The 22,712-nt window shown below is 44.3% G+C and overlaps 2 protein-coding genes across 3 annotated transcripts; one reads left to right on the top strand and one right to left on the bottom strand.

The window, feature by feature from the left end:
• The first annotated feature begins 568 nt into the window (after window positions 1–568).
• On the top strand, window positions 569–3,952 carry LOC138772560 (carbohydrate sulfotransferase 1-like). The gene is made up of 2 exons (XM_069953046.1): window positions 569–717; window positions 2,726–3,952. Exons 1-2 carry the CDS (start codon window positions 573–575, stop codon window positions 3,814–3,816), a joined length of 1,236 nt encoding a protein of 411 aa, XP_069809147.1. The 5' UTR covers window positions 569–572; the 3' UTR covers window positions 3,817–3,952.
• Window positions 3,953–8,767: 4,815 nt separating this feature from the next.
• TMEM263 (transmembrane protein 263) lies at window positions 8,768–20,227 on the bottom strand. Of its 2 annotated transcripts, none has more exons than XM_069953058.1 (3): window positions 20,005–20,227; window positions 13,807–13,875; window positions 8,768–9,329 (listed from the first exon to the last, which is right to left on the bottom strand). In XM_069953058.1, the coding sequence occupies exons 2-3, from the start codon at window positions 13,868–13,870 to the stop codon at window positions 9,049–9,051; spliced, it is 345 nt and encodes a 114-aa protein (XP_069809159.1). In that variant the 5' UTR covers window positions 13,871–13,875; window positions 20,005–20,227; the 3' UTR covers window positions 8,768–9,048. The 2 variants fall into 2 exon arrangements, with proteins under 2 accessions (XP_069809159.1, XP_069809166.1); XM_069953065.1 differs by lacking the exon at window positions 20,005–20,227 and adding an exon at window positions 14,261–14,290.
• Window positions 20,228–22,712: the final 2,485 nt, after the last annotated feature.

Raw genomic sequence — 22,712 nt, forward strand, 5'->3', positions numbered from 1 at the left:
GCTCAGGTCTGGGGTCTGTATTAGTTTAGGGGTCTGGTCTGGGGTCTGTATTAGTTTAGGGCTCTGGTTTGGGGTCTATTAGTTTAGGGGTCTGGTTTGGGGTCTGTATTAGTTTAGTGGTCTGGTTGGGGGTCTGTATTAGTTTAGGGCTCTGGTTTGGGGTCTGTATTTAGGGGTCTAGTCTGGAGTCTGCATATGTTTAGGGGTCTTTTCTGTGGTCTGATTTCACTTATTGGAGTCTGGTTTGGGGTCTTTCTTAGTTTTGCGTCTGGTCTGAACTGTTACATATTTGGGTTTGTGATGGGGGTCATAAACAGGTTGTGTGATCCAAAATCCATAGATTCGGACCATGTTCTATAATACTGGGAAGGTCATAAGGTCACGCTGCTTAGTACATCAATGTCCCTGAGATGTCTTCTCGAAAATTGACAGGTTTGTACTGTATTAGAATAGAATCCTATTATCTTATTAACCACATAATGGAGATTAGTGTTGATGTTCCCCTAAGTCACGGTTGTTTAATATCTTATATAGGAGCCGTGGACATACAGCTGAAGCTATGTAAATTCTGAATGATGGAGTGTTCCTGGAAAGTCCTTGTGCTAATTGTGTTTACATCACTGGGAATCCAATACACGGCCATCAAGTCCCTCAGGATGACCTTCACATCACCTTGCAGGAACATGGCCGCCGAGAATCGCTGTGGACACATCAAAGGTGACACAATCACTTTCCTGCTTTCTGTGATGCTGAGAAATGATGTTCTTTATGTGTCAGAGGAAAATTATTTACATCTCACCGTTCTGCATTCAGTCAACAAGCTGTGGTGTTAAATTTGTGGCAATCTAGCTACAACTCAAACTACAAACTACAACTCTCAGCATGCCCTTGCAGCCAATGTTCTACTCCTCCACCCCTCCCCCTATATAATAGCATATTTACTGTCAGACACCTGGTGGTAGATAATATATTCAGTGTTAGACACCTGGTGGTCAGTGGTGTATGTGGTATAAGACACCTGGTGGTCGGTGGTGTATGTGGTATATTCAGTGTTAGACACCTGGTGGTCGGTGGTGTATGTGGTATATTTAGTGATGACACCTGGTGGTCGGTGGTGTATGTGGTATAAGACACCTAGTGGTCGGTGGTGTATGTGGTATATTTAGTGTTAGACACCTGGTGGTCGGTGGTGTATGTGGTATAAGACACCTGGTGGTCGGTGGTGTATGTGGTATATTTAGTGATGACACCTGGTGGTCGGTGGTGTATGTGGTATAAGACACCTGGTGGTCGGTGGTGTATGTGGTATATTCAGTGTTAGACACCTGGTGGTCGGTGGTGTATGTGGTATAAGACACCCGGTGGTCAGTGGTGTATGTGGTATAAGACACCTGGTGGTCAGTGGTGTATGTGGTATATTTAGTGATGACACCTGGTGGTCGGTGGTGTATGTGGTATAAGACACCTAGTGGTCAGTGGTGTATGTGGTATATTTAGTGTTAGACACCTGGTGGTCGGTGGTGTATATGGTATAAGACACCTGGTGGTCGGTGGTGTATGTGGTATATTTAGTGATGACACCTGGTGGTCGGTGGTGTATGTGGTATAAGACACCTGGTGGTCGGTGGTGTATGTGGTATATTCAGTGTTAGACACCTGGTGGTCGGTGGTGTATGTGGTATAAGACACCCGGTGGTCAGTGGTGTATGTGGTATAAGACACCTGGTGGTCAGTGGTGTATGTGGTATATTTAGTGATGACACCTGGTGGTCGGTGGTGTATGTGGTATAAGACACCTAGTGGTCAGTGGTGTATGTGGTATATTTAGTGATAGACACCTGGTGGTCGGTGGTGTATGTGGTATAAGACACCTGGTGGTCAGTGGTGTATGTGGTATATTTAGTGATGACACCTGGTGGTTTGTGAAAATAGCATCTAATCAGATTCAGTAGAATGAACCAGGTAGAGAACAATGCCCATATAGTGGCCATCTCTAGGCTACACGTCCCTCAATCCTGTCCCATCAGGAAGGTGGGGGTCATCACTGTGTTTTATTTAGATGATCTTACTGCAGTTTCGACCCTTTAGCCTATTATTCTCCCGTTTCCTCGCTGTATTGTTAACCCTGCACATCATTAACATTTTATGGGCTGTAGTTCCTCAGACATCATCTACTCAATCATAAACCCGGCCACACATAAAGAGTGGAGGGACCACACCTCCAATACACTTCAGTGTGACTACTCCTGTACCGCCCTCCCTTTATAGTTATAGCGTCGCCTCCATTGTAACCATTATTCTTCCGATAAAACAATTCTTACAAGCCTATAACAGCCTACACCTTCACTACTTTACTTTTCTACCATTTTCACATTGAGTGGCAGCAGTAAGGGGCAACAGATTGCTGTGTCAGGAACTGCAGGGCTGCTTAAGCCCTAGTCCCATTTACATATCACTAGCTCTGCTGCATGCAGATACTGAGCCTCCCCTGATGTCTATATAAGGACATTTATCCCTGCTTTTGCTACATTGTACCAAGAAAGGCTCAATATCTGCATGCAGCAACACAAGAGACATGTATCTGCTGGGACCAGGGCTTGAGCAGCTCTGCAGTTCCTGACAAAGCCATTGGTGGCAGCAGAGGATTGTACGGTATGGATTGTAAGAGTCAGGTAACATGAATTCAACTACCAATAGTTTTTCTCATTTGCGCCTTCTCTTGCAGATAACGTTACAAGAGCTTTATGTGAAGACGTCAATGGACAGCAGGGCAGGAAACACATCCTCATCCTCGCCACCGCCAGAAGCGGATCTTCATTTCTCGGGCAACTTTTTAACCAAAACCCTGACATCTTCTATCTATATGAGCCCCTGTACCATGTGCAGAACATGTTTACCAATTCCAACGGGCTGCCCACCATAGACCGGAGATCTCTTCTCGGAGCCTACAGAGACCTGCTGCATAACCTGTACGACTGTGACTTCCACCTGCTGGAAAATTACATCAAGCCAACCCCTAAAGACCATGTGACTTATTCATTTTTCAGAAGAGGGGCAAGTAAAGCTTTATGTACCCCTCCGGTATGCAACCAGCTAGAGGATTTCCAACAGGAAAGCCAATGCGTGAAAAAGTGTCGAAAAGTAAACTTGACTTTGGCCTCCACCGCCTGTAGATCCTACAGAACTATGGCCATAAAAACCATCAGGATTCCCGAGATCAACCATATGAGGACTCTAGTGGAGGATCCAAGACTGAACCTTAAAATAATCCACCTTGTCAGGGACCCGCGGGCAGTCCTGGCCTCGAGAATGAGCACTTTTGTAGACCAGTATAGGTCTTATAATATATGGAACTCGTCTGGTCGAAAGCCTCACAGTATAGACTTGTCGTTGATCAGGAACGTGTGTATAGACTATAGCAACTCACTGGAGACCGCTTTCGGGAGACCTTCTTGGCTTAAAGGGAAGTATATGCTGGTCCGGTATGAAGACCTCGCTAGGGATCCCATGAAGAAGGCCACTAACATCTACAATTTTATAGGCCTCCAATGGAAAGAAGGTCTCTCGTCTTGGATTGAGGAGAACACCAACGCAACAGTTTCCCCAAATTCGAGCAAATTCGCCACCAACCGTAAATCCTCTGAGACCGTGGAAAACTGGAGGTTCCAACTACATTTGGGTATAGTCCAAATGGTGCAAGATATATGCAACACCACCATATCCCAACTTGGTTACCAATTCGTGGACTCCACCCAGCAGCTAAGGAACCTTTCTCAGAGTCTGGTGGAGCCCAGAGTATTTTTACCATTTATCTAATCAGCAAAAAAAATTTAAAAGTCTGTGTCAGCGACAATTTCAGCCCAACAGAGATTAATGGGATATCACCAGGCTCAAGTCTGAACGGGTTCATAACAGCGAGTGACAAGATGTAAGATGAGGAAGCCGAGGCGTCTCCAGGAAATTAATTCTCAAATGATGTTCTGCTCCTTTCAAGTCAGAAAAAAAAATTCAATCATTTTTGTAAAAGTAACAAATTACTTTTTTTTTTCTAATTAAATTTTATTTTATTTCCTATTCCTTTGCAAATGTGTTTTCTATAGAATTAGATGTACAGTACAGAGGCTACAGAACGGGTTCAGTTCTTAAGCTTATTTCTATTTCAACACATTTTACAGCGCTGTAAAGTGAGCGTGCCTACCCCAGGCTTCTGTAAAAGAGTGGCATTAGTATTATTTTTCTCTCAGAACAGTGCCCCCCTTGCTCCATGGTTGTGTCTAGTATTGCATGCAAGTGAGTTGTAATATCAGACCTGTCCTATAGTCAAGGGTGGCACTGTTTGTAGACAAATTAAAAATTGCAGATATCCATATTTCCAAATGACAAGGGGGCTTTAGTGGAAATGAGGCATCCATGGATTACATAAAACATCCATTTATCTGAATACTACATTCTTAAAGGGATTTTTCTTGAAATAACCGTTTTCTTTCAGAAACAATGCCACTCTTGTTCTCAGTTTGGGTGTGGTGTTACAGCTCAGTTCCACTGAAGTGAATGGAGCAGCGTTGTAATACCACACATAACCTGCAGACAAGAATGGCGCTGTTTCTGGAAGAAAACCGCTTACGTTTTTCAAATCCTGGTCTTTCAGGAATAGAGAAACTTGGCCACCGCCTTCTAAAAACACCACCACTTTTGTCACACAAGGGTGGACAACCCCTTTAATTTGATTAAAATACAAAGACCCTTTGCAATAGCGCCACCTAGCTAGCAAACTCTATAATAGATCACCTTCATGCCTGTGCTACTCATTGTTAATATCCACCATGATTATTTCATTGTGCAGTTGGGGTGAATGATTGTGAGATTTCCTTTTGTCATCCAGGAAGAATAAGGAAATATTTGCTGGAATTCCTTATTTTCTGTATGTTCCTTAAATGGTTTTGAAAATGTTCTTCCACAGAAAAAGTGCCACTCAAGTCTGTGGGCTAAACCTGGTATTGCAGCTTGAGCCAACTGGGATTGGGCTGTAATACCAGACACAGCCTATGACAAGAGTGGCGCTGTTTTTAGGAAATATCCAGACCCCATGAAGAACATTACGGGCTGATCTGTATGTAGGTTCAGGTCAATGGCAATCAAATATTAACCCTGTACCTACAGGCGGCCAACATTTTACTAAACTAGTGGGAGCAGAAAACGGGATATAACCTTCTGAAATGTATAAGAATATGTATAGGAAAATACATTACGATTGCGCTGCTTGTTTCTTAGACTGAAAAACTGTACTGCTGGGTACGTCCCTGGGTTCCATGCATGTGACAATGTTAGAAATCCATGGTAAAGCACCCATTGAAATTTATGGGCCCACACTGCATCCTCTACATGCTTACAGAACCATATAGCAGCATGTTTTATTGTATGAGATATAGATATATATACACACACACATACACTCTATATATAGTTTTGTTTTTTTTAATAATCTGCAGCTTTTCTGGCTGGATAAACCTATAATTTTGCATCAGTCATTAAAGGGGCACTCCAGCTAGAAGCTTTTTCCCAGTAATTGAAACACATTACAAAGTTATATAACTCTGTAATATGCTTCAATCACCTATCTGCCCCCCTTCCCTATCTTTTCCCCCTTTAATCCCCCACCAGGAAGTGAAGTGAACTCATTCTTACCTAATGACTGTTGACTCCAGGAAGCCATTTTGAGACAATGACATCATCAAGAGGGAGGCGGGTCTAAGCCCTGTTAGGCCAGCCTCCCTTTGTCAGATGAAACAGGTTGCTCAGCTCTGATTGGCTGAGCAAGATGTAAGCCATCTAACAGTTTTACAGAGTCAGTTAGACATCACAGGAGACAAAGTGCATCATGGGAAAGCCCAAACCAGGAAGTAAAGAAAAAAATGAAGACACAAACTGGAGCTTCAGGGACCTGCAAACAGTGGGAAATTCAAACGGAGACAGACTCAGGAGGGATGGCAAGTGTAAAAACTATGTTTATGATTGATTGTTTTTGTTTTTTATCAGTGCCGGAGTACCCCTTTAATATAGATAAGGAATGTGCCTGGAGTGGATTAGAAGTGAAGATAACCATTGCTTCTCTAACACCTAAAGCTTTGGGCCCTATTCCACTGTACGATTATAGTTTGCATAATCGTTAACGATTAACGATCTCAAACGACCGCTATTGCGAAAGACCTGAAAACGTTCACTCATTTCCATGGAACGTTAATTGTTACTTATGATCGTAATTGCGATAGTTTTTTCTTCGCTATTGCATTCGTATCTATTGCGAACGACCGAACGACGTCTTATTCAATTCGAACGATTTGCGAACGAGCAACGATAAAAATAGGTCCAGGTCTTATAAAGCGATCAACGATTTCTCATTGGGTCGTTAATCTTTAACTGCATTTCAACTGAACGATTATCGTTTAGATTCGAACGATTTAACGATAATCTGAACGATAATTGTCAGGTGGAATAGGGCCCTTAGACTGCCACAGGCATAGAAGTCCAGATAACAATATATAATGGATTCTATAATAATGTCCCTCCCTGTAAAGCAGGTTCTATAACCTAGAGGAGAAAACCCCACTGAGTGTCCGGTATGAGGCTCATAACAACAAGATAGGTATTTCTGAGGCTATGCTGCCCTCTATCCGCACTATCCTATCAGGCCTTCGCTACCTACCCTGTAATGCAGCATCACCTATATAAAGGCCTGGGATTAGGCTTCTTATCATTCATATTAATAGAGGGTTCTACCTGCAATCCAATAACTGTATCCTCATAGACGGAACAGCAGAGCCGCCGCATCTACCCAAGCAGTGATAGTATACAGATCTGTCCGATAGTCTAAACACAAAGCTGAAAAAGCACAGAAGGTTACAGGAAAAAAAAGAAAGATCACACATTTACCGAGAGCTAAAAAAGGAGAAGAGCCGAAGAAGGATTTCTAAAAATGCGATAGGGCAGACAGATCTCTCGTCGGGGACAAAATCGGCTGGATTCTGCAGGCTATGCTGCCATAGGATGGGCTCAAACTGCGTTTTTTGCCGCCAGTTTTTCATCTGTTTTTTTGTTAAAAAAAAAAAAGGAAAGAAAACGGACGTATTTGTGTGCATCCATTTTTCAATTATAAAAAAAAAGGATCAAAACGTGTCCTTTTTTTAGCGTACACATAAACGTGGTCAACCACGTATTTCTGTACGCTAAAAAAAAAAAAATGTGTTTTGATCTTTTTTATAATTGAAGTCAATGGAAAACAGGATGCAAAAAAAATTAAAAAAAACGTACTGCAAGAAAAAAAAAAAAAATAAACTGAACCCAGGCATACATAGGCAGAAAAAAAAAATTGTAGGTTGCAAGATAAAGCATAAGCTTGTAATGTGGCAAAAGTTGTGCTTAAAAAGGGGTGCTCTGGAGAAAAAAAAGTTTTAATCATCTGCTGTCAGTTATTCAGATTTGTACATTACTTTTATTTGAAAATCTCCAGTCTTCCAGTACTTATCAACTGCTGTATGTCCTGCAGGAAGTGGTGTATTCTTTTCAGTCTGACACAGTGCTCTCTGCTGCCACCTCTGTCCGTGTCAGGAACTGTCCAGAGCAGTAGCAAATCCCCATAGATAACTTCTCCTGCTCTAGACAGTTCCTGACATGGACAGAGGTGGCAGCAGAGAGCACTGTGCCAGAATGGACAGAATACACCACCTCCTGCAGGGCATACATCAGCTGATAAGTAATGGAAGACTTGAGATTTTTTAATTAGAAGTAAATTACAAAACTGTATACATTTCTTTAATCTCTGTACAGCCCTGTGGAATGTGTAAGTAACAATTTTGCCTTCCAAAATACAGAAGCCTAAGTGATCCATTTGAGGTTCACCAGTGTCCATTTTCACCACAGAACGGAATATAAACCTGAGAGACGAATATATTTAGGCACAAAGTTTATTTTTTTTTCTCTCACCATAATTCACATTTTAGGTGGGCGACTCAGTAAATATCTTAAAGGTATATTATTAAAGATAAACAGGAAGGGTGGAAAAAATAGACCAAAAAAAATAAGGAAAAAAAATAAAACCAGGAAAGGGACACAGAATTCTTACATTTAGGATCTGCGTAGCATTCATATCAAAGACACAGCGGACAATTATACTCTATATAGAAAATAAGCTTCTTGCAATGTATAAAAATATGTAAACTACCACTTCTTAAATCCTAGAAGGAAGGGGGGGGGGGGGGGAGGAAAACCAACAAAAAAACAAAAACAAATGCACCTTAGAAGGGAGTGTCAACCATGTGCAAAGACCGAAGCGAGGCTTATAACCATCACAGACTCTATAAAACAGTGAGGATGGTGGCATTGGAGTCCGTATTTCTCTTGTGTACCTGAGGGCGTTCTATAAGGCACTAAAGACCGGGAGGGAAGAAAAAATTAACATGGAACCTATATGGCCCCTTACACAATAAATTAAATGTATATGTCTACCCTCATGCGAATGACGGGGGAGGAAGAGGAACGTACAACACTGTCACATATAACACAAAAGAATAATCCAAAAGGAGAAAAAAAAAAAAAAAAAAAAAAAAAAAAGACTGAAATTTTTGGACATATTAAAAAAAAAAAAATTTGCTCAGTATCTTTTAAACAGTGACAAATTGCATTGATAAAGTCAGGTGCCGAGATAAAAACATACAATACAAGTACCTGGCAGTAAATCTATGTGCTGTGAATTTATATAGAAATAAAAAAAAAAAAAAAAAAAAAAAAAAAAAAAGGAAAAAAAAAATACAATGGAAACACATGATTTGGTGTAATAATAAAATGTAACATTTGCTCTGCAGTTTCAATGAACCCTTTGTAGTCCGTGTTCACTGCTGCGATCCCGCCTGCTCGCTGGACGGACCGCGCCGGCGCTGCAGAAGCAAGTGTCTTTATGTGGTGTGCTCATCGCTCGACCGTTCTGCAGCCACCAAATCACTGCCGGGTCAGTCTCCGTAGGAAAAAAAAAAACAGAAACGCGTAAATACAGACTCAGTCAGATTTGTCTTTCTTCTTGCCAGAGACTTTACTGGAGACAGCAGATCCGACGGCGGAGACTCCTCCAGTGACCACCGACACGCCGCCTTTTACGATGCCAACCCCTATACTAGGCACCGACGTGACTGCTGTTTTTGTCACTTCCAAACTCTTGCCTCCGATCCAGGCGACTCCACCTATGGTGGCACCGACGGCGCCTTTGGTGATGCTGAAGATGCCCCCCGTTACGCGAGAGATCATGCCGGGCTGGACCTGAGGGTGGTCTTTAACTGAGTCTGGAAGGAAAGAGGGGGGAAAAAAAAAAAAAAGGATCGTAAATTTTCAGATTTGAAAAAAAAAAAAATTGTAACATAACGGCTATAAAAACCACAAAGCAAATCCAAACTAACCAAATAGCATGTGCCAATAAATATTCAAATGTAACCAGAATTACATTATAGTATTTGAAGGTCACCATAGAAAATAAACTACGGGAAAGTCAAGGAAAAACCTCCAGCTCCGTTGTCCCCCTCACGTCTTGAAGATTCCTAAACACTTCTCATTAGAAGAGGAAGATAAACTCCTGGTAACATCAAGCGGCGTGTGTAGATGGGGAGCGGCTCTGCTCCTCTTATTGTGGCAATCTTCCCCAGCTCATCGCTCGCCTCCAGCTCTCCCCACAAAAAAAAAAACAACTTTCATCTCTAGTTCAATCAGCGACGTCTCAGAATCTGCCTTGCCGAACATCTGTGGGCAGAGCGCACCGTTCCTCAAAGTAGGTCTGCATCTGTCACATCAATGCCGCACTGCCGGCACACTCCGCTGGTCTGTGATACGGGGCAAGGCTGGGCTGACACAACATGGCAGGTGGACCAGCTCCGCCATTAAAGCGCATCTGTCAGGATGGCTCTAATTACCGAGAGGTGCAGAGCGCGCTCAGACGGCTCTGCAGTGTCACATTGTCACTTCTTACTCAGATCAGTTCCTGAAGGACTTTCTAGTAAAGTCGTCCTTAAAGGGGAAGTTTACATCAACATCAAAAAGGTTTTTTTTTTTAAGCCTGGATGTGAAACGTTCTATCACCAACTGGCTGCAAAAGATATATTGCAAACAACACCTGATCTATGCAAACCCTGCAAGGGATGGAGACCAATGGCCTTTCTGTGCCAAATCTTAAAGGGAATGAATCATCAGAAATTCTCATAATCACAAAATCATATTTTTAAAGAATTTTGGGTGATTTTATTTTTCTATCTATATTATATAAAATTATCCTGAAATCTAGTAGATTACAGTCTGACTACGACTACAGAGTACTACAGACTACTTGAAGAGTTTACTTTCCAGCAGTGTCCTCCTTATCCCAGATAGTGAAAGGTGACAATATATAGAGAAGACAGAATGTACACAATAAGCTCAGCCTTCTCCTCCTTGTGAAATGATCTTTGTAAAGGCCACAAAGCATGCCCAGAAACCTTTCCCATTTATGTCAATGGGTCAGGTCCAGACTATTGAGTCTATGTCTGAGGGGCTTACAGTAAAACATCTCACTCTAAACGCTGTTAAATTCTCAGGCAAGATGGTGGCTGCAAATATGGCACTCTAAATATTAAATAAATAAAAAAATTTAAAAGCAGCACTATCAGCAGGTTCTTCCCAGAGAACCTGCTGATATGCCGCAGTAGCTGCGTCCCTCAGTAGTATATGGCCATTACTTTCACCCCTCTCCTCCCCCTGCATTGTTTCTAAAATCGCTAAATGATGTTATGCAAGTAATTTGCTGAGAACTATCTAATATGTATGACTAGCAATAGGGAGAACCAATCTTTGTTGAGGAAAGATTGGGGAAAGGTTGAGGAACCCACCAAACACATCTACACCTCGGGGGGTCCATTGGAGACACCAGCAGGTCTAGCATATATATAATAAAGGAGCCGCCATGCTGTATATATAAGGCCGATAATCACGGACTAGTAGTATCTGGGACACTTCATGCTGACGTCTCCTGTCCACTATCAGCTCCATAGACCTGGAGAACGGGGGGGATTCTTTAAAGAAAGGAGAGAGTGGTAGATAACCCAGGACTCATATCTTGGAGAAAACAATGGTACGGGCTCCATAAATGGGTTAGCAAACTGAGCGTCTGCAGATTTTTAAGCTTTGTTAAAAGGGGTTGTTCACCTTTTTTTTGGTTCGTTTCAAATCAACTGGTGCCAAAAAGTGTCAGAGATTTGAATTTTAATTCTATTAAAAAAATCTTGTCTTCCAGTACTTATCAGCTGCTGTATGTCCTGCAGGATCTGGTGTATTCTTTACAGTCTGGAGAGCAATAGAGGTTTTCTATGGGGGATTTGCTACTGCTCTGGAAAGTTCCCGATATGGACAGAGGTGGACAGTGTCAGACTGGAAAGAATAAACCACTTCCTGCAGGACATACAGCAGCTGATAAGTACGGGAAGACTGGAGATTTTTATATATTTATTTATAGAAGTAAATTACAAATTTATTTGAAAGAAAAAAAATGGGGGTGAACAACCCCTTTAACATACTGGCCTAGACAATCCTCTCTCTTATAGACAGGCCGGATGATGCACAGACGAGTACAGTAAATTACGGAGCCCGATATAGCCCTGTCACCAGGATCGCCATCACACCCGATACTGTATCAGTACAAGCCTGCAGCTATGTGACGCCTATGTAAACCGGGATTATTTTCATATTCCAGACGAGTAACATTAGGTCAAGTATCACGAGAGCTGCATGTGGCGCTCCTCGCTGTCAGGATCTGTACAGACAGGTGATGTTTTGCAATGCACAATGGTCTGGGAGGGGTAGACGTCTGGACACAGAACAAACACTGATCTCTATAGGGCAGGGATGGTGAACCTTTGGCCCTCCAGCTATTGCGAAACTACAATTCCCATCATGCCTGGACAGCCGAAGGCTGTCCAGGCATGATGGGAATTGTAGTTTTGCAACAGCTGGAGGGCCGAAGGTTCCCCATCCCTGCTATAGGGTATGAAGGCAAACAGATCTCTTTACATTACAATGTATGAGCACATCCAGTGTTTGCTCAGCTTAACCCTATGTAATGATCAATAAAGCCACCCGTATACATGACATAAACGAGAACAAACATGGTAGCGTATACGGCTGTTTCCTGTATATTGCTGTCTCCCTGAAAGTAGCTTCAGGCCACTTAGATAGTAACACACCCCGTCTATTGTTCCCAGGGGAGATAAGCTGCTGACAGATGCGTCTAATAGCAGCTTATTCCCTACTGAGAATAGGTGCATGTGAATGAGGGAGCCTATAGGAAGTGATGGATGAATGGATCCCCCACCCATATCCGCTACATGGCTGGCAGGCGTACCATAGTATGAATAAGATGGGAGATAACATTGAAGTAGCTCCAACCATTACGACACACCTAAAAGGTATTCTGTATGCCTGTCCAAGGAGAAATAAGCTGCTGCCAGACTCCTCTGGCATCGGCTTATCTTTTCTGAGAACAAAGGAAATTAGTCCCCTCCTCCTTCCCCCTGTCATCAGTTTGGATATAGGGAGAGTACCATCAACCAAGTCAGGGTGAAACCCCCAGGGACCACCCTGATGACTCCTATCCCCGATTCCAGTATATTAAAGGGTTTATCTAAGATTAGAACATGGCTTCTTCTTCAAAAAACAGCACCACCCCTGTCCTCAGGTTGGGTGCGGTAATACAGCTTGGTTCAATTCACTTCAAAAGGAACTGAGCTGCAATACCACACATCCAAATTGAGAACAAGGGTGGAACAAAGCAGCCATTTGTGTCTAATTCCAGATAACCCCCTTAAAAGTGCACCTGTCAGCATTGAAAACAGTGGTGTAAGTAAGCCAATGAGGAGATGGGGCTAGTCACGAGGATTACAAGGATACCTTTTTTATTTCCATAGTCCTTTCCAGTGCTGAGATATAAGGCTTTTCTATTAATATGCAAATTAGGCTCAAGAGTCCAGGAGGCGTTCCCCAGCTTAGCAAGAGCCCGGGAATGTCCAGCCCATGCCCTTTTTATCCAGTAGCGAACAGTCAAATAGGGTAGGCAGAGGCAAATTTCATATAAAGCAAATGAACTGGGCTTATCTGGGCTCTTACCATGCAGGGGAACGCCCCCAGGGCACTTAAGACTTAATTTGCATATTAACAAAAAGGCTTATATCTCCGCACTGGAAAGGACTATTGCAATAAATTGCATATGTCCAGAATCAGAACGACTAGCTCTATCTAGCACCATGCTTACCTATAACCGTGTTTTTAGCTGACAGGTTCACTTTAACTGTGATTACACTGAAACACAGAGCAATTCATACACCACTGTATAGGAGCCCGACCCAGTTCCATAAATTGACGACATGTTCCCTTTAAATGGGTATTCCCATCTGGAGGATGGATTCTTCAGATGTAAATACCCCTTTAAATGGGTTATCCAGCGCTACAAAAACATGGCCACTTTCCCCCCTCTTTTGTCTCCAGGTCAGGTGTGGTTTGCAATTAAGCTCCATTTACTTCAATGAAACCGAGTTTGAAACCCGACCCAAACTGGACACAAGAGAGGGGGAAAAAGTGGCCATGTTTTTGTAGCGCTGGAAAACCCCTTTAAGTCTATCTAGGAGAGCTGTGTTTTCTGGACTCCATATACATTATGTACAGAGCATCTGTCCCATCTTTAACACACAAGACATCTCTCTGCCTTGATGAGAAAATAGCAATGCCTTAGAGGAAAGATGTACTTACCCTCGGGCGTCTCCTCCCGCAGGTATGCAGGGACGTCTTCTTCTGCCTTCTCGGTGTGGTTCATGATGCCTATGAGACAGAACATGTTTATTATAATTATGAAGCCGACAGAACAGGAGAATGCGAGGCCGTAGAACAGCATTATGCAAACACATGCAAGAATGAAATGTGACAAGATCGCGGAATACAGATGGGCGACCCCCCTCCCCCTTCCGAGACTCACAGAGTACAACCTGCACACATACAAACAGCACAACCACCTCTGACCCAGCTTTCTCACAGTCCTGAATAAGTATATATCACTTCAGGATACTGGGAAAGCTGAGTGACACGTGTACAAAGCTGAAGCTATATAGTGGATATCACCCAGCTTTCCTAGTATCAGATAGGCATATTTACAGCATAGGGAGATCCTCCCTCCCGCATACCACCCCGCGTCTGCTCCAGTCATGACCTGTTTGGCGTCTGTAGCTATTATTACTCCGCCATTGTTCCCCCGCCCGCTCGCTCACTCGCCCCTGGGAAATCATGGGAAATGTAGTTTCATATCAGAACGGGAAGAGCGACGCAGATACATCTCCAGATGTTCGGGATATATAAAAAGGAGAATGCTGGGGCTTGTAGTCCCATCACTGGTACTCACCCATTAGTTAGATACACTATATACTCACCCATCAGTTAGATTCACTATATACTCACCCATCAGTTAGATATACTTTAGTGTTGTGTGGTTTTTGCATATTAGAAAACTGCCACTCACCTTTCCTAGAGTTCTGAATGGCAGATGTGTACATTAGTGTGGCTACAGGCAATATAGCTGGGTTCTGGAGAGGGGACACATTGGTTATCACCCAGCTTTCTTACAGCCCCGAATGGCGGATGTGTACAGTAATGTTGCTACAGAGAAGTCATCCAGCTTTCCTAAGATCCACAATGGCAAATCTGAACAGCAGTGCAGCTGGGGCAACATAACTAGGTAGATGTGCTATCCTGATGTGAAGGTGCACTAGCAGCAGCCATCTTGTCAGTCACCCAGCTTTCCTATAATCCTGATGGCAGACCTGTATTGCAGCTAAGACAACATCACTAGACAGAATTATTATTCGAGACTAACACGGTTAGGTAAACAGTACAGCAGTGCTCACCCAGCTTTCCTTGGGTCCTGAATGGCAAGAACGGGCTAATAGTAGAGCTATGAAGTAACTAGGTATGCCGCATTCTCTACTACAAAAATTAACCGTCATGGTGCATCACACTGCTTTCCTGGGATCCTGAATGGCAGACACCCACACTAATGCAGGGACTCATCTCTTCATCCAACACGGCAACAGAGCTAGGTAAACTTGTATGGGAAAGGAGGACATGCCTGCGCTGACCAGAATGATTGCCACACAGCTTTTCTAAGATCCTGAATGGCAGGACATAACAATTGTGCAGCTATACACATATAACTAGGCAGGTCTTCCATCCTGGAAGCAGGGTGACCACCTCAGCACTGACAATAGTGGTTGTCACTCAGCTTTTCCTACGGCCCTGAATGGCAAACATGTACAATACAGCTACAGAAAAAAAAAAACATCTGACTTGGCTGAAGACCATTTAGGGGTCTAAGAAAGTTAGGTAAACAACACCATAGTGGTACAGTGCCATATTTGTTGTCACCCAGCTTTCCTAAAATCCCGAATGACAAACATGTATAATAGAAGGGGGCAATGGATACAACATCTCTCCCAATTCAACATGACTACATAACTAGGAAGATTTGCCATTCTGAAGTCTGGAGAAGCCATGCAGACTGGTTTCCTACAGTCCTGAATGACAGACATGTAGAGAAGCAGAGGACAATATATTTCCCAGATCCTATAAGAACATCCCTGAACTGCCTATACTACATGTCACCCAGCTTTCCTAGAGTCCTGAATGGCAAATGTATATCCTCTGACAAGTGAACTAATGTAACTTAAATGTGAAAGGGAAAGGTGCAGCTGTCATCTTGGTTGTCGCCCAACTTTCCAACTATCCTAAATGTCAGATTACTACTTTACGGTAGAGAAGAGCAGGGGATGAAACAATGAGGATGGGAAAGCCATAATGATTGTCACTCAGCTTTCCTAGAGTCCTGAATGGCACATATATATTATATAATGCAGAAACGTATTTGCAGACCCCATAAGACAGGGATGGGAGTAGTTTTGCAACAGCTGGAGGGCCGAAGGTTCCCCATCCCTGCCATAAGACAACATAACTTCCCAAGCAGACAAACGGGAGACAAATCCCTGTGTGTCCAACACTAGTTGTCACCCAGCTTTCCTAGAGTCCTGTATGGAGTCATTCACTCAGTCATGCATCATCTCTTCTATACAACAAGGCATCCTCAGGCTTCTAAGAAAACTAGGCCGACATCCTTGTAGACACCATATTGGTTGTCAGTTGCCCCTAGCAACCAGATTCCACCTTTCATTCCTCACAGACTCTTTGGAAAATGAAAGGTGGAATCTGATTGGTTGCTAGGGGTAACTGAGCCAGTTTCACACCATGATTGATAAATCTCCCCCAGTGTCCATAATGCAGTCACTCAGCTTTCCTAGAATCCTCAACGGCAAATACATACAGAGGATGCGGCAATGTGTCGGGGAACGCTAGTGGGGACAATACTAGGTGTCACCCACCCATAAACATACTTGCCAGTAGGGGGCGACTGTGGGATGATGATATGATGGTCTTTACAGTATATGACGTCTCCATCAGATTACATAGCGGAGTGATATTAATATCGTGATTACACCCCCGGCCGGATAATTATATCTCATGCTGTGTTACAGCGCCGCTGCCCGCAGGGTTGCGCGGTGGTACTGTGATATGATGGTGTTTTTAGAGGCACAATACACGAGCGGAGCAGGAGGGAGGAGGCCAGGCTTCTCTTCAGCAAGTGACGTGGCACAGACTTACACCCGATCCCTGGGCTCCTCCACCACAGCGCGCGGCAGCAGCACTTCCATGTCATCCCCGGGGATAGAGAACAATTCCCTTCTATCTACAGACACCATACCGCCCCCCCGCTGAAGGCTCCACCCTGCTCCAGAAACATCTATTATCCCCTAAGACTTCAGGTGCTGCCGCCGCCACCTTGGGGTTAACCCTTTAACAACTGTTAACAAGACGCAACATCTGGCAAGGAGCCAAACTGGGCCCATTCCAAAGGAGACGCCTCTGTCCAAAATAGTTAACCCCTTATTGTTCACAGAAAAACATGTTGTAAAATGTTGCGACAAAGATAGGAGGAGGCAAAAAAAATGTTGTAAAAGTGGAGAAAATTGGAAAAAAAAATATTTTAAATTGATGCATTGGATCAGGATGACGCCATGTTGACGTTCACGTGTTGGTAACGTCATGGTGTAAACTGGTGCACAATGAGCTGAAACGGGCATCAAAAGTTGCAGGCGACTTACTTGCTCTATAGCAGTGACGTCCAATCTGTGTGTCTTTAGCTGTTGCAGGACTACAACACCCAGCATGTCCTAGGGGATTACAGTACTATTGGTGCATTTATACAGAGAGATTTATCTGGCAGATTTTGGAAGCCAAAGCCAGAAATGGATTTGAAAAAGAGGAGAAATCGCAGTCTTTCCTTTATGACCTGTTCCCTGCTTATAGTCTGTTCCTGGCTTTGGCTTCAAAAATCTGTCAGATAAATCTCTCTGTGTAAACGCAGCATGAGGCACAGGGAATCATGTTAGGAGTTGTAGTTCGTCAATTGTTGGACAGCTACACATGGGGGAACAATACTATGGGTCAAAAAATATTGCCTTCAGATGTCAGGGCATGCTGAGAATTGTAGTTCTGCAATGGTTAGAGACGCTGCAGGTTGGGGATCGGAGTACTAGGGTTTATAGAAAGGGATGCAAACACGCTAGGCGATTTAGTTCTGCCACAGGTTGGGGGAACACTGCTCTGGGTCACAACCTATAGTCTTCAGGTGTCAGGGCATGCTGTGAGTTGTAGTTGCAGAGGCTGGGGAGCCAAAGGTTGTGGAACACTGAATTATTACATGAAAACTATAGTAACTGGAAGTTAGGGCATGATGAGAGTTGTAGTTTTACAACAGCTGCACGCCCACAGCTTAGGGAACACCCTTCTATAACAAAACTACAGCCTCCGGATGTAAGGGCATGATGGAACATTGCGTACCTATATTCTTAGTTTAGGGAATGATGGGAGTTGTCATTTTGCAATGGCTGGAGAGTGAGGATGATTGGAATTGTGATTTTCCCATGGCTGGAGACCAATGATCTATAGCAAGGATGGGGAACCTTGGCTCTCCAGCTGTTGCAAAACTACAATTCCCATCATGCCTGGCTAAAGCTTTGGCTGTCCAGGCATGATGGGAGTTGTAGTTTTGCAACAGCTGGAGAGCCGAGGTTCCCTAACCCAGATCTATAAGAACTTTTGTCGAAAAATCTAATCCGGAGTAAAACAATGCGGAGTAAGGGAGGAGCTGATTTTGCAGGTAGGCATAAAAGGGGTTAAACCTATACCTCATACAATGCAGAGCGGTGTGTGTACATACAGTGCGCCATCACCATCAATGGACACACGTGTGCGTACGTATCACATGTCAGCGCGGTACAATGTAACGTAACATTAGATCCTACGATCAACACCTTCCGCTATGATAGACTGGGATTCCCCGCATCACCCGCAATTCTACTGAACCGGCCTCAGGTGACCATAGAGTTCGCTCTGGCCGCAATACAGACGCTACAACGCCGGACTCATGTGACCATAGAGTCTACTCCAGACGCAATATGGATGCTACAACGCCGGACTCAGGTCACCATAGAGTCCGCTACGGACGATACAACGCTGGACTCAGGTGACCATAGAGTCTACTCCAGTCGCAATATGGACGCTACAACGCCGGACTCAGGTGACCATAGAGTTCGCTCTGGCCGCAATATGGACGCTACAATGCCGGACTCAGGTGACCATAGAGTCCACTCCAGCCACTATACGGACACTACAATGCCGGACTCAGGTGACCATAGAGTCCGCTACGGACGATACAACGCTGGACTCAGGAGACCATAGAGTTCGCTCCGGCAGCAATACGGACGCTACAACGCCGGACTCAGGTGACCATAGAGTCCACTCCAGCCGCAATACGGACACTACAACGCCGGACTCAGGTGACCAGAGTCCGCTACGGAAGATACAACGCTGGACTCAGGAGACCATAGAGTTAGCTCCGGCCGCAATACGGACGCTACACCGTCAGACTCAGGCGACCATAGAGTCCGCTACGGACGATACAACGCTGGACTCAGGAGACCATAGAGTTAGCTCCGGCCGCAATATGGACGCTACAACGCCGGACTCAGGTGACCATAGAGTTAGCTCCGGCCGCAATATGGACGCTACAACGCCGGACTCAGGTGACCATAGAGTCTGCTCCAGCTGCAATACGGACGCTACAACGCACTCATGTGACCAAAGGGCCAACGTTCTCATCCAATTGGTGGCACGTGAAAGGTAAAAACGAGTGGAGTAATCCTGACCTTTAACCCACATGATCACACTAGATATTAACACGAGCGACAAAATCGCTCATCACGCGTTCACGGGAAATTAAAACGAGTGACCTCTAACCCTTGTCACATGATCGATCACACCGACTATTTAACCGAGCACCGTAATCGCGCTCAGTCTTCAATCCTGAGGCCAATCCCACCCCATCAACGCTCCCAGTTGCGTCCGACCCATTCGCAGACCACTTTAGCCACCTTAGCGACCCCCCAGATTGTTGTGCACTTACATTTTTCCCCCCAGATACAATTTAGGGTACAGATCGCCCCCTGTTGGGTATATAGCTATTAATACACAGATACGATTGGTTGGGAGCAATTATCTTGCGCTAAACATTGCAACGATAGTAGCGATATGTCGCCATCACAATGATGCAATGCAAAAGGCGACCCTAGGCAATGATTTTGCATGCAAATATTATACATATTCCCAAATCTATAGACACCTATACTGTATATAATACTATGGGGGAATCCATATAGTCCCTATGAGTGCAGGACCAGATTACACCTGGGACACGTCACTGGTATTGCACTGGCCCCTGGCGCCATAGTCTGAGCCCTATCACAGAGCAGACACACACACACACATCCCAACCCGGTTACCGTCACTCACCGGTGTCTCTCACGTCTCCCGTGGGCTCTGTGCAGCCGTATCACGCACGGACCGTGTCTCCCTCCGCCGCTCGCTGCCTCTCAGACGCTTCACACTTCACTCTGTGGCCGCTGCAGACGTGGCGCCTGACGCATCCTTCCGCTCAGCCAATAGGAGCGCTTCTAAAGCTTAGACCAATCAGCGACGAGCTCCTCCAAGTCAGTGACGTGGAACTGCCCAGATGTTCAGAAGACAGTTAGATGTTGTTGTGGCGGCGGCCGGGGCTGAGGTGTCCAACCTGCCGGGTCAGCCCCCTCAGGGCAGGGTGTGAGCAATGTAACAAGATGGCAGCCTCAGCTCTCTGCCCACACCGCTACACACAGGATAATATTACAGCAATTACATGGGAATGTTCAAAATGGGTGGGATAGTTGCCCATAGCAACGCTTTGGCTGTCCAGGCATGATGGGAGTTGTAGTTTTGCAACCGCTGGAGAGTCATAGGTTCCCCATCTGTGCGCTAACGTTGCAAAACTACAACCCCCAGCATGTCCTGATGGCCGAAGTCTTTAGCTTTGATACAGAGCGGCGTTTCCTAAAGGGGCGGAGATTCCTCAAAATTTGACAGTGGCATGTAAAGGGTTAAGATGCCAGGATGTTCAGAAGACTGATTCCCGCCACGGGAGACCTATGCCAGGAGGTTACCTCTGTGCCATATAAAGGCAGAATCATAGCCTAATGCTGCGTTTACACGGAGCGATAATTCGCCCGATCGTACGATTAACGATTTCGAAATAACGATTTGTTTTTGATAACGATCATCGTTTAGACGTAACGATATATCGTATGGAAAAATCGTATTGCGATCGTTTTGCGATTGCTTAAGCCCAACTCACACATAGGTTGAATCGGTGAAAGACTGTTTACACGAAACGATCTGCGAACTTTTTGCGAACGACAAACGACGATTTGAGATCATGCTGAAAGATCAAAATGACCGATTTGTCGCTTGATCGTTCGCTGCGTTTACACGTACGATTATCGTTCGAATTCGATCGTTATCGTGCAAATTCGAACGATAAATCGTTCAGTGTAAAACCACCATAAGCGCCCTGTTACACAAGACGATTATTGCGTGAAAAATCTTTATATTGTTCGAATTTAAACAATAATCGTTCTGTGTTGTTGCAGGCGACAATCGAAAAATCGCTCGTATGTCGTTGATCGTTGATTTAGATCTGAACCTATAATTTGTGTTAATCGTTCGCTGTAATTCCACATTCTCTCAACTAGTGCCAGAGATTTGTAATTTACTTCTATTTAAAAATCTCCAGTCCTCCAGTACTTACCAGCTGCTGTATGTCCTACAGGAAGTGTATTCTTTCTAGTCTGGGAAGCAGGAGAGATTTTCTATGGGGATTTGCCACTGCCCTAGACAGTTCCTGACATGGACAGAGATGGCAGCAGAGAGCGCTGTGTCAGACTGGAAAGAATACACTACTTCCTGCAGGACATACAGCAGCTGATAAGTACTGGAAGAGTGGAGATTTTTAAATAGAAGTAACTTACAAATATCTGTCACTTTCTGACATCAGTTAATTTAAAAGAAAAAAGAAAATTGCGCCGGAGGACCCCTTTAATTAACATGGCCAGCATCTGAGATTGCTTCTTTAGGGTACGTTCACACTTACTGGATCCGGAGCTGATTTTCTGCTGCAGATCCGCAGCAGATTTCATTTAAATAACTGAACACAGCATGAAATCTGCACCATCAAATCTGCTGCGGATCCTGTAGGTGTAAACGCACCCTGATTAGGCAACAAATAGCTCAAGTGTCAGCAAGCCACTGGTACTGGAGATTCTTAGATAACTTAGGGCAGCACCTGGGCATCACTCTGTTTAAAGTGCCCTCTCCCATGTTTAACCCAAGTGCACACCTTTAGCGCCATGTCTAAGGCCTCATTCACACGTTCCTTAGGATACCCGTAGCTATGGACAGCCTATGGAAGTGCATATGGACCTGCTCAATAGAGAACAGTGATTCATACGTGTTATGGGGCCGTGATCCATGACGGCCAAAAAAATTAGACGAGTCACAGTCGAAATACCTAGGCCCTGAAGGTCTATTGAACCAAACTTAGATCAGCATAGAACCCTATAATGATGGAAAGTTTTAATTGGACGCAGGCTCAGTGAACTTTGGGCGCTTCAATCCTCCACGCGCTGCCTTTTTCTTCTTGCTGCATTTTAAAGTGTCACAGTTGTTTCGTTTTTTTTTGCAGAAATCAATAGTACAGTCAATTTTAAGAAACTTTGTAATTGGGTTTATTAGGCAAATATGCCATTATCTGCATCCCCTCCTCTCTCTCATTCACTGCTCATTATCAGGTAATCATGACTATTTACATCAGGCGGCCCCTGTGAATCCTATGGAGAGGGGAGGAGGGAGGGGGAGGGAGATAAGTCGGCAGCAGAGAACAATGATTACACAGTGGGAGCTGTATGAAAGCCGGTATTCAGAGGTCAGTGCTGAAAGTCAGATGAGATAGCCCAGTGATGTAGTTGTAAATTAACTCTTTGTTGTCCTGTTTTGGTGCCTGATCTCCCTCCACCCCTCCCCTCTCCATAAGAGAACCACGAAGACAGGGGGGAGAGCTTAAAACTGCTTTTTCATGATAAAAATGCAATTTTTGGCTAATAAACCCAATTACAAAGTTTCTTAAAATCGCC

Source organism: Dendropsophus ebraccatus, chromosome 1 (assembly GCF_027789765.1).
Source record: "Dendropsophus ebraccatus isolate aDenEbr1 chromosome 1, aDenEbr1.pat, whole genome shotgun sequence".
NCBI lineage: Eukaryota > Metazoa > Chordata > Amphibia > Anura > Hylidae > Dendropsophus > Dendropsophus ebraccatus.